The sequence below is a fragment of the Lygodium microphyllum genome, chromosome 19 (genome assembly GCF_053477565.2).
Source record: "Lygodium microphyllum isolate KBCC chromosome 19, Lygodium_microphyllum_v1.1.10, whole genome shotgun sequence".
Taxonomy (NCBI): Eukaryota; Viridiplantae; Streptophyta; class Polypodiopsida; order Schizaeales; family Lygodiaceae; genus Lygodium; species Lygodium microphyllum.
Window position 1 is genome coordinate 54,244,666 of NC_141153.1, and position 13,125 is coordinate 54,257,790.

Genomic DNA, 13,125 nt, shown 5'->3' on the forward strand with positions numbered 1-13,125 from the left:
GAAGAGGAGGATCAAGTGGCAAATGAGTTGGTTGAACCCGAGTCCCGGAACCCCAGTCCTTCTTGAATACTCCAAGCCATGAGGCAAGCATCTCGTTGTAGCTTCATGAGAAAGAGACCCTTCAGTCCAAGGATGATGAGTTTGAATGCCGAATAGTAGCTAAGAATATGGGCATCATGGACATGCAACAGCTAGGGGATGATGTAGTAAATGCAATGGTGATTTCAACCTCATCTGTTCCAGCCCTATATAGCATGGTGGTTCATGATGAGTTTATAAAAGAGCTAGTGAATGCTAAAATGTTGATCATTGAGAATCTTGCACCATGATAAGTTCTTGAGGATGACACCATGGATCACTTCTATGACAGTGTTCATGTATTGGGATCACAATTACCCTTTGACCCCAATGGCAATGCAACGGCCCATGCTTGTATGGATGACCTCCATGCTCCTTATGCCTACCATGCAGGTTATCCATTTGATCCTGGGGAAGGAATGGCTTGGAAAAGCTCTATCTAGTGCAACATTCCTCTAGTGTAATTCACCTATCCTAAGAAAGGCACTATTGCTTGAAGACTAGCGCCTTTGTAACTTCTAAGAAAAAGAAAACAATTGGAAGGGGCCCCAAGGGGTCCACCTATAAGATATCATCTATATAATGTGTGTTCAAAGGATATTAAGAAATGCCCCTTTTTTAATGCTATAACGCCTTAAAATGAACCCTTTTACTTTACTAAACTTATAGATTTTTTTCAATTCGTAATTTAAAAACCCATTTTGTAAATATAATCCTATAAAGTTTACTAAATATAATACACTTTCTTTTGAGCTCACATGTTATCTTACATGTATAAATATATATATATATATATAAACATTACAATATGGGTTTATTTTATTTTGCACCAACTAGGTATTCTTACATGTTGAGGCACACCACATTGTGAAGACGAACCTGCAACTCATCAACAATAAACACACTTGCAAACTAGTTCATTTCAAATTCTTGGGCCTGCAGCTTGCCAAAAGCAAACATGGTTGCACGTTCTTTTGCTACAAAATCTTCTCACATTACTCCCTGCAAGCACTACTCACTCTTTGCAACCTTTACAACCAAATTCCATGCAAGCATAGTACTATGAGGTGTGCAACATTACCCCATGCATATCATGTTTTCCCCACATATGAAGGTGCAAACATCCATGCAAAGTTCACCCAAGATGCACACCAAACAATGCTACAACAGATGTTGAACGTAGTCTCCTCCCTAACACTACAAGTAAATCATATGTATTAGTTAGACATTAGCAAACTTATTAGTCTCTTCCCTAACACTGCAAGTAAATCATATATGTTAGTTACACATTAGCAAACTTATTAGCCCATAGTTAGCCACAAGAAGAAAACCAAATAGATCCAAACATTAAGACCAAAGACATTGAATGGGCTACCAACAAAAGATGTACTAAGCCAGATAGATCACTTTGAAAACATATCCAGCTATCATGCATGGACTGAAGAAGACCATAAAGCACTAGAGATCGCTATTGAAAGGCATCGCAACCACTTGGTTCATGCAACAGCTAGTTCATACAAAGTGAGCTAGACATTAGACCATGAACTAGAGACTTTGCTCAACAAGACATCACACAAACGATATGGCATCAAGTAAACCATCTCAAGCAAAACCCAAGTGAACTATGGTATAATTCACCTTCAAATTGATCAATTGCTTTTGCAAGCTCACCCAACCTTGTGTAAGGAAATGAAGTTATTTTTCTTATGTCTGTGACTAATACACGATATTTCGTGCAAGGTGTGTGAGCCACAACGAACAATATTCCACCAAACCAGGCAAATAGCATAAAGAATTGAGGTAAATAGCCATTCAATAAACAACTCCTCTAGTTCAGCCTAGAAAAATTAAACAAAAATATGGCTAGTCCCCAATAGCTATGGACAGTGACATGCAAATTGTACAACATACACATATTTCAACCATACACAGCAAATACACCATCAAATGGAGCCAATAGAAGACCCTTCCCAGAAACAAACAAGAAAGAGTTCCTAGAGTGCTTCCACTGTAATAATTATGGCCACAAAAGGAAACATTGCTATAAACTACAACTAGCTCAAGCCCCAAAACTAAAAGTGGTGATAATTGGGCTTGCAGAATTCAAAGCAATCTCAAAAAACATATGATGAAGGCCACACATTCGCAATGTGAAATAATAGCGAAGCCTTCATCACACAAGGTATGCGCACAATTCTCATGAAGATTCAAGATCAAGATGTTGAAGCACTTCCATATATAGGAAGTACCATATATTCTATAAGCTAAAACTTAGTTAAAATACATAGTACAAAATACTAACAATACATTCAATCACCATACTCTTTGGAACAATGACAACTTGTACCACTCAAACAAAGTCATGAACATAGACATTGAACTAGGACTAATTAAAGACATACATGTATTTTACATACTTCAAACTTAAGTCTTCAAAGTCATCCTAGGATTAGATTCACTATTGAAAACACACTCAACAATAAGCTTCAAAACACATGAACTAAAAATGCACAATACACTCAATCCCACTCATTTGACTAGCAAACAAAGAGGAAATAGCATACACATTGATAGTAGAAAACATCCCACTTATACCACAAGAGATGGAAGCCAAGAGATCAAATACATTATTCACCAATACAAGGAATTATTTCAAAAAAGAGGTCACTAAGAAAGTTAATTTACCAATTTTCCATGAAATGTGGATATCTACAGTCATAGAGCCATCTACAAGTGATGGGACACCAAAGCTCCACTTTGTGAAAAAGGATGATGATACATATTGTTTTTGCATTGACTCCAAACCATTAAACAAAATCACCCAACATGATGCGTACCCCCTACCAAGATTGGATGATCTCCTTGACACATACAAAAGGTCCAGATATTTCACATCTCTTGATCTTGCATTGAGCTATTAGCAAAAATATGCTTATCACTACAAGACATTTGAAACAACAACAAGGTTGTATTAGTCTGAAAGAATGACATTCAACCTAAGTGATGCTTGAAACATATTCCAACACATGGGGAATAAGATACTTGGGGACTTAATAGAGAAAAATATGTTAAGCTAAGAAAAATATACAACACATTAAATCTTCATTAGCTCATTGAAACAACCCCAAAACTCAAGGATTGCTAAAGGTTTCTATGTCTCACAAGCCAAAATCTTAATTTTGGAAGGATCCACATTTATAAATAGGAGATTGCCCAACCACTCTCCTAGTCCCATTTTTTCAGGTTTTAGTTATGAAACCCATGGCATCCACTAATTGTCACTAATTGTCCAATCTTTGCAACTATTGTCACATCATCATTACCATTTCACAACCTATTTGCTTATGTGTTTTTAGCTCAATTGTTGACATTAAATATGTTGCATTGTTCTCGGCTATGTTTGTTGCTTGCATTTTTAGCATCTATTGTGAGGTGACTGGCTCCTACACCTCTCCTTTGAACCTTCAAACAAACTCCTAAAACAATGATCAACATCAAAACTATCATTTCTAGTTGCCGCCTCTTGACCACACAGAGCACTAATCCTATGTGTCACGTGTCCTATAGCTTGACAAACTCTTCTATAGGCTATGTTTTGCAACTAAGTATCTTGTGTTTAACTAAAAATGGGGATGTTGCCCACTACACATATCTTGTGATTACTTCTAAGATATAATGATCTCTCAAGCATTAGGGATGCCATTTGTATATCTTTAAAGCTTCCCTAGAGTATTGATGATTGATTTTTTTTTAAATCATGCTTTTAGATTAATATTAGAACGTTATCTTTCTACTAGCGTATTTAGAAGCATAAGGAAATTCCTTTATCTTCATAAGAAGTACATTGTAGCATAATCTTGTAAATTATGGACACCTCTCTTTCATTAAAGTTGGTTGATTCTTGCTAAAAGGTGCACATATCAAAACATACACATACACGTGCACACGCATGCGTATACAATATGTATATTCATGAGGTGAAAAAACATGAGAGACAAGGGACTCTAAAGAAAAAAGGAGATGTGAGATAAATGATAAGAGGGAGAGAGAGAGAGAGAGGACACATACACTTATGAGACCACACAATAGGAAACATATGTATTAAACGCACGCACACACACACACACACACACACACACACACACACACACACACACACACACACACACACACACACACACACACACACACACATGCTTGTGTGTGTGTGTGTGTGTGTGTGTGTGTGTGTGTGTGTGTGTGTGTGTGTGTGTGTGTGTGTGTGTGTGTGTGTGTGTGCGTGCGCACATACCTGAGATTGAGAGACATTTGCCTAATTGACAATGTCACTATGTGAGTCGAACATCTCAACTTCTTCACATGGCACTCTTACAACAAAATCCTTTTCTTGTTCATAGTGCTCTCGAATGGCCTTGGTTGCATGTTTGGGAACTTGGTGTTGACACCCGCACGTGGACTTCTCCACAGTTCCAAGGAAATGATCCTAATGCGGGGATTTACCACCACAGTTCATGGTATGACAAAAATTGCACTCCCAATGTATATATCTACCTAAAAGGCTTTTGGCAAATTGCCACCTCACTACCATTAGAGCTCGTTGGGAATTCTAATCAGGCCTACAGGCACAATTCACAAGATTCAAAAAGAATGATCAAGTAGTTGTGTTGCTTGGTGCCAAGCACAAAAACACATCTAACAAACCCATTGAGGGATTGGCAAAGATCAAGGAAGTAAATATTACAGCGCATGGGGAATCCCCTAAGCATGTGTACATTGCTAAGGAGTTCAATGTTGCAAAGAATGAGGAACAATTCATTTACTTACTAAAAGAATATTGGGATATCTTCACCTAGAACTAGTCTAACCTTAAGGATATGCCAATGAAAGTTCTTCAACAAGGACAATGTACACCTTGACCAAGTTCAGCAACTAGCTACAATTAACAAGCTCAAATTTTGAATAAAGGTGACTTAAGATGAGTTGCAAATACGGCAAGCCAATGAGATCTTAAGCATTCCAAGCTTATCCCACACATCTCTTTAATAGAAGCCATGACAATCCAATGAAATCACAATCAAATCATCGAATGACTCATAGCCTATAGAACGATCTTCTTTTGTTCATGATACAAGTAGGCTACAATATCTCTACGAGACCATTAAATCTACAATAACTGCATCCCTTATATCCACAAAAGTTATAATTTCACTCGAAACTCTACTTAAAGGTAGCCCATTGATTTGGCAAAGGATTGAAATATTGAGTAGAAAAATCAAACGTTACGATATCTTACCACATTCCACAATCTTGCTTTAGTGCACCTCGGACCCTAAGCGCTTTAGGGGTTAACACATTTTGGGAAGAAGTTGAATAACATGTTCTTCTCGTGGAAATCCTTGGAGACACTATATGGTGAGGGATTATCAACACTGAAGCCAATGTGAGCATGGTTAATCAAGGTGGACTCCAAGCTAAGGAAAATCCACCAATTGAACCATAGTGAATTTTAATCTAGCATCATTGATATGGATTTAAACTTAGACCAATGAGAGTCTTAAGAGATTAGCTTGTCAAGATTATCGAGATACAATTCAAGGTTAACATCGTTGTTATGAAAGGAGTTAGCTACAACCTTTTGCTCGATCAACCATGGATACACAACACACATCTCACCAAAGATTAGGACAATGGTTTGGTCTTTCTAAGAAATACGGAGGTAGTTTGCATTGAGACAGAGTATTGAAGGACCTCATCTATCAACTTAAATGCTATCTCTAAACTATTACAAGGAGATTCTAACAACCATCCAACCTCTTGATTGTTGGCCAAATATATTCCCTCCCAAGGATGAGTAGGATTGGATGCAAATTCTTCCAACTTACATGAGTTAAGAAGATGCACCAAGTACTTCAATCCTCATTGTAGAACCTCACTTATAATTAATTTCAACGGTGCTCTTTATGATGGCCCTTGACACAACTACACCTTTCTAGAGCTATCATAACCCAAAAGACAAGCTTACATTATGCAAAATTCTCAACCAACAATAACCATGTTTTCATAATTGAGCAAATACTAATGTAACCATATTGAAAGAATTTTTAAACATTCAATTTCCTCTCATCCTTTTTCACCTCATAAATATACATATTGTGTATACATATATACATGTGTATGTATGTGTACAAATATGTATATACATGTGTATGTATGTATATGTACAAGTATGTATATGCATGTTTACTACATATATTTCCATTTGTGTGGTCTTGTAACTATGCATATCCTCTCTGTCCCCCTCATCGTCTCTCTCATCTCCTTTCTTTTTTATCCAAAGTCACTGGTCTCTTATATTTTTTAATCTCATATGTACACATGTTGTGTAACATGTGTATGCATGTCTTCATATATACATACTTATACATGTATGTATGTGTGAAGATGTGTTTGTATATGAATATGTCCTCATATGTATGTATGCATATACATATGTGCATATTTTATAAGTTTATATACATTCTCTCTATTTCCTCTCTTCTCTTTCATAGTTCTTTCTTATCAATTCTCTCTCTCTCTCTCTCTCTCTCTCTCTCTCTCTCTCTCTCTCTCTCTCTCTCTCTCTCTCTCTCTCTCTCTCTCTCTCTCATGCATGTTTACATATACAAGCATATGTACACGTATGAGAGTATTTATACATGTGCATACGTACATACACATATGTATATATATTGTGAATATATTTTTATAATATATATACATGTGTGGATACTTTTAGAATATATACACATTACATACACAAATTCGAACCATGAAAATATCATTTCATCAAGAAAACGCATCTTTATTTCTAATATATGTGCATCTTTGGGTATTGTTAAGAGTATGCACACTCACATTCATCCATTAGAACATTTCATCTCATGTATTTAAATAGAAACAAAAAATCATTTCCCAAACAAAGAAACACACACATACACACAAAGCCACCAATAACTTTTCCACAGGTCTACATTTTCTTTTTTATCACCATATCACCCATCAAAAGAAAACCCTTTTATTTCTTGTATACCTAATTTTTATCTTACTCTACATACGTGTGCGCGCGCGCGAGTGTGGGTGTGGGTGTGGGTGTGGGTGTGGGTGTGTGTGTGAAAGCCACTCATTGACCTTTCAAAGACTCACCTTTCCCCTTTATATTATTTGAGAGAGAGAGAGAGAGAGAGAGAGAGAGAGAGAGAGAGAGAGAGAGAGCCACATACCAATTTTTCAAATAATCATCTTTCCCCTTTTCATTACCAAATCGCCATTCAAATAAACTCCTCTTTATTTGAATACCAAACCACTTCTTATGCCACATATGCTCAAGGATTTTCTCATTGATACAAGTGTCACCCAAGCAAACCATTAAATAATAAGTTGATTCCCTCGACTCTCCCAAGAGTTACATAAGAGATAGTCAATTGGTTTGTTGAATTACCCAACCTTCTAACGCATGAAAAGTTTTAAGATCGAAAAGTGTGAAAGAAAAACATATGAGGCTCTAGAAATGAGCAACACTACTCCACCACAAGAGTTACATCCGGGCTTCTATACCTTTCTATCCTCCTAGTCAGTTTGTACAACTCTACTTCAATGTCTTAATTGTGGAAGATTGTGATAATTGTCTAATAACTTTTGGGAATAGCTTTTAGGATCAATATATACTTTAATGGTGGCTTTCAACATAAAACTTGACAAAAACGAAGATAACATTAGCATCCAAGTCCTTGCAGGAAGAAAACATCAACATGTGCAAAGGTAGACTTCTTATGTCTTCTATAGTTTTAGAAGCAATAGTATCCCATTTGGTCAATCGTGTGTTTGAAGATGTGGGCTATACAAAAATTGTGACTGTGGCATGGCATGGTTCCATGATGATGAGCTATAATATCAATGGTCCAATGTTATTATACACATGCATTCAATGTGCACAACATAGAGCATAATATCTCCAATGGCACATTGGCCTTAAGAGTGCTCAATAAATTTAACGTTGCTAGAGGCGAATGCTTATCGATAAAAATTTGATGTTTCTAGGGGTGGACGCTTATCAATACATTGGTCTTAAAAGTGCTCGATATATTAGTGTTACTAGGGGTATAGACACTTACTATACGCTTGAAACAAATTATGCTGCCTGTCCAATCTACATAAGCTTTTTGTTTGCACACAGTCATAATTGCTGTGAATAGCTATGGCAATAATAGACTGCCTTGTTCTTGCAATGGAGTCATCATAATGTATCCAACTTGTCATATGTTCTATTTACATTCAGGAAAACTTCCATGTAAATTGGCATAGCATTCTGCATATTTAGGCTGAATGGCTTAGAACAGAAAGCTCCTCCTAGGGTGTTATATGAAACACAGGAACCTCAAGTAATGAAATTATTTCTGATATAAGATATGGCATACCAAGGGCTGTTAGGAATGTAAAGGATCTCCTTCAAGGGAGGTTTCAACTCTTACCTGTTGTGTACAATGATGCCTACTTCTCTAAAATACACCGGATGGGTGATCCATCCGAGTTTACCAACTTCAAAGGAAGACAATGTAATTCATAAAGCCCAACCTTAACGTCATCCAGATTCAGTCCCTCTACCAAGATTGTGTCCTGCAAAGTGAGTGCAACAAGAAAGGATGACTGATAGATGGCTTAAAATTCTAAAAAAGTTTAAATTGTGTATGTTCAAGTTGCAAATACATTAGATCTCCAAAGAAAAGAAGAATTAAATATGGAAAGTGTCTAGCCTGTTAGGCTCATTTCTAGGAGGAGAGAATAAGCTAACTAAATGTCTAGAAGGTACAATCAAGAACCTCAACTGGCTTTTAATCTGCATAAGTTCTGATTATTGTAAGATGTTTACATCATATCACTAACCATCACCAAGTCAAGTTTGTATACATTTTCTAGGATCCTCATTAGAATCAAAGCTGTAACATTTGTTGGACGTCAATGTATCAGACATTGCCATAAGATTCCCTATATTAAAGCTATGCATTAATCTTGTAAGTCCCCATCGCAAGGATAATCCTTGTTTGAATAGCTTAGAGCCTCAAAACAAAAACAAAACTCCTTTTCTCACCAGGCACACAGTTCATCAGCACGTACAAAGGAAGGGAAAATCCACGAAGGTTAAGGCTGGTCACTGGTTACACACTGCCCCAGATGGCTGGCTGACGTGTTTGAAGATTCATTGGTTCCGCATTTCAAGGGCAGCTGACTTGAGACATGAAAATGAAATCTTCACATGCACTAGACTATTTAATAACGATTCAGATGGATGAATTTGCTCAAAGTTTCTCAGCTACTTCACACCTCACGCAATTATCTTAACTTTCAAACAGTCAAAAGTACAATCAAAGTATATCTCACGAGTGAACCAAATGTAAATACCTACGGCTAGAGTAAAACGAGTACTAAAAGAAATAAACCCAAAAATAAGAATCAAATCAAGAAAACAAAAGATGACGCAATCTCTACTCATCCTAGGAACCTCATAGGATGCTGCAATAGTTGCTCCCACATAAGGGGTTGAGGTATCTTGGTGGATGTCTCTTTCAGTGGTCAATGATGGTTCATATTTGTCAATCATAAGGATGTTTCGGTCTTTGTCCTAGGGGCTAGCTCAACATAGGGATATAGCTCGCTCCAAGGTGATCCCTCATTAAGATGAACTCCCTAGGGTTTGGGAGGTGGATGTGGGTTGGAAAGGAGCTCTAACAATCAGTGGTGTGAGGAAGTATTGTTGTGGGCTGCCCAAAGAAATAAGGGATTTTTGCATAAAGACAACAATGACTAGCATGTCTTAGTTGATAGAGATAGTAAGTATAACTGACGCTTTGCTGCATGGAAAGTCTCCCAGCTTCAAAGGTGATGAGAAATCAAAACAGAAGGCAACAAAGGCCGAGACAAAGCACGTCTACATTTAATGCTAGAAAAAGGCAAAGATAACAAATTAGCACTTGGAAAAGTGGTGATAAATGCAAAGAACTATATGCTACCAATAAATGGTGTGTGTGTGAATAGGAGGGGCACATCGCTACTGTCCTAATAGGCAGCAAGCTCAAAGTACTGAAAATAAAGGTGATCCTAAGGGTAAAAGGCCCAAAACCATTGCTGGCTAATAGAACTATGTAGAGCATGGGCAAAGTAAGGGATCAGCAAGCATTGATATTCTTTGATCAAAGTCCTCGTGCTAATTGTATCTCCACAAATATGGCTGATAGACTTGGCATCAGAGAGGATGAGATAGGACTGATGTGAGAAGTGGGTATGGCATGTTGTGGTCATGCAGAGCTGGTTACACCAATCATTCACATTCAAAGTTATGTGGATAGTGAAGAGTTCTTTATTGCATTGGATGGATATGATGTATTGCTTGGAAGGCCATGGTGCTATCATGTGCATGCATTGATTGACATGTACAAAAAAGTCACTCTAGTAAAAGAGATGCTAAACTTATTGTGTTTCTACTACGTTCTAGTGTGCACGCTCCCTTATCTCACAAACAATTTTAGCATCTACTTGGAGAAGGGTTTTTTCCCTATGTGAACATCTATCAATGGGTGTGGTACTTAGTGCCTTAGGGATTGTACCTTCATTACATTCTCACATAGTGGATGTGACCTTCAAGCACTCTCTTCTCTCTTGTTGTTCACTTGTTCACTATGAGTGTGCGTGAGTGTGCGCATATTGCTAAACCCTAACCTGACAATGGTATCAAAGCCATATGTCTTCTTAGTTGCGACCTTGCTTGCACCCTGCCATAGCCATCGTTGAGCCTCAAGCTCAGCTACTCTCTTTCCTCTCAGTCTACGAGCAACCTTCAATCGGCTGCATGTTGCATGTCTTCATCAACAGCCAACACCTCATCAAATTCTGTCTTAAAAGTCACATGTGCTGCCTGAAGCTAGTCACCTCTTAGCCTGCCGTCAAATCTGTAGCCTGTACCTCGTCAGTCCACCTCGTCACGCATTCTACCTCCCACTTTTGCCTCGACAACCCCTCATGCCACATCATCCGCTGCATAGGTCCGACAGTCAGAATCCATTAGCTCCGACAGCCTTGTGCCACATCACACTTGCCTCACCATGTCAAACAAGCCCTGACAGCCTACATCCACATCGTCAACATGTGCCACATCATCCTTGACATTTAATGTCTCGACAAATTTATGCCTAACATCTGATATTGTTTTCATTAAAATATTCTGCTTTAAAGCCTTAATCAGAATTATCCCACTTATAATTGCTCCTATTCGTGCACAGTGATCTTGTTAAGCACAAACATTGGGGCTTTCACAGCAAACACCACCTTCCTTCAAATTTCTTTAACAAATTTAGGGCTTTTGCATGCAAACCCTGAATCCCACCAAAATTTTGAGGATTCTGCATTCTATGCTCCAAAATTGCTCGGTCTTTCACCAACTGTAAATTTTTCATCGACAACATCAATTTTTCAAAAAATTGTGAGTTGTTTTGTCTTTTCTTTGCTTTATTTTGTCTCGTAGCTACATTTATACATTGGACAGCAGCTGGTTACACCCCACCCAAAAAAAAAAAAAAAAAAACCCCAAAGTTCAACAAGCAACGGCAGGGGAAAATGATTTGTTTGACATGTTTGGAGACTCAAACAAATTGAATGGCACTTAATTATCCCATGTGGGCATGCATGATGAAGAATAAACTTGTTGCCCAGTAGCTTTGGGGTTATGTATGTGGTTCAAAAGTTAGGCCTACAGACCCGACTACACAGAATGTCACAAGTTCTTCTAAGTCATCCATTAACACCAATGGATCTTCCGCTCCAACTCCTCCTACACCTCCCACAGCAATGGGCATGATGCCCAAGCTCATGCTTTGATTACACTCTCAAGCAAGAGACGTGTTATCCCACATATTCAATCATGCACAACGGCCAAGGATGCTTGGGATAGGCTTGCTTCGTTGTATCAAGTGTGCAATGAGACTCATGTAGCCTGTTTAGGTAAGTAGCTTGAGATGGAGCACATGACAGAAGGTGATTCTGTGAATGCATACATTATACGAGTCAAGGACATTACAGAGCAACTTGCTAATATTGATGAAGTCATTCCCGATGCATCTCTTATATCTACAGTCTTGGTTGGTTTATTTGATATTTATTAGAGCTTTGCTACTACAGTTTGTTTGCTTGCAAAAGGAGATGCTAATGCATACACATTTGATGCATTGGTATCATTATTTACCCACCCAAGGAAGACCTCCCATGCCTTGAAACATTTATAATAGTAATGGCAATTGAGGAGAAAATTCTCATTTTGGGAGAAATAATGATAATTGTTATAATACAATGGGTTAAAATGAACATCTAAGGCCTAGAGGATCAATAATTTGTTATCGATGCCAATAGAAAGCTCATATAGTGATATATTGCCCAAATACCTGCAACAATTAAGACTATACCCCTCTTTGTAAGAGATATCGTGGCAAGGGGAATTATGAAGAGAATTGCCCCAAGCAAGAGGTTAACAAGATTAATGACAAAGAAAAACAAACCTCTACAAATCCCCTGACATCTTTTGTAAATCCTCTCAATGCAAACTGGCAATCAGACGAAAGTGTCGCTTGTCTATAGAACACGTACGGCGTTTTGGTGAGTTTTAATCGGAGATCATTGATCAGGCAGTTTCAGACTTTGAGAAAACGGTAAGAAAAATGTGTATCAATCATACCTTATATTCGCAAACTAATTGAATATCATATACAAAAACATTAAACGTGGTTGTAAAATTTATACAAGGAGATGACATCTCATCCCAAGGAGAAATACACCTATTGCCGCCAATTAGAAGAATTTGTGGACGTGCGATGGAGTGTCTAAGCCAATCCACAACTTGGAAGACACGACCCAGTCTACATAAAGAAAAATTTGCTTTTAGTTTCAACCATTGTATGTGTTGGTTTTGTGGTTAAATTCCACATGAATCGATGCAATGTCTATTACTGTAGTAATGGGGATGCCCTT

General features: G+C 37.8%; 1 protein-coding gene across 2 annotated transcripts in view; it reads right to left on the reverse strand.

Moving 5' to 3' along the window:
• Positions 1-2,787: 2,787 nt before the first annotated feature.
• LOC148019889 (cyclase-like protein 3) overlaps positions 2,788-13,125 on the reverse strand; it is an 86,426-nt gene continuing 76,088 nt past the window's right edge. The window contains exon 6 of one of the 2 annotated variants that reach the window (XM_087700083.1): positions 2,788-3,016. In XM_087700083.1, the coding sequence (XP_087556209.1) occupies positions 3,014-3,016 (3 nt within the window). In that variant the 3' untranslated portion in view covers positions 2,788-3,013. Of the gene's footprint in view, positions 3,017-8,230; positions 8,731-13,125 lie in introns of those variants that run through there. The other variant, XM_087700082.1, reaches the window with a different exon arrangement.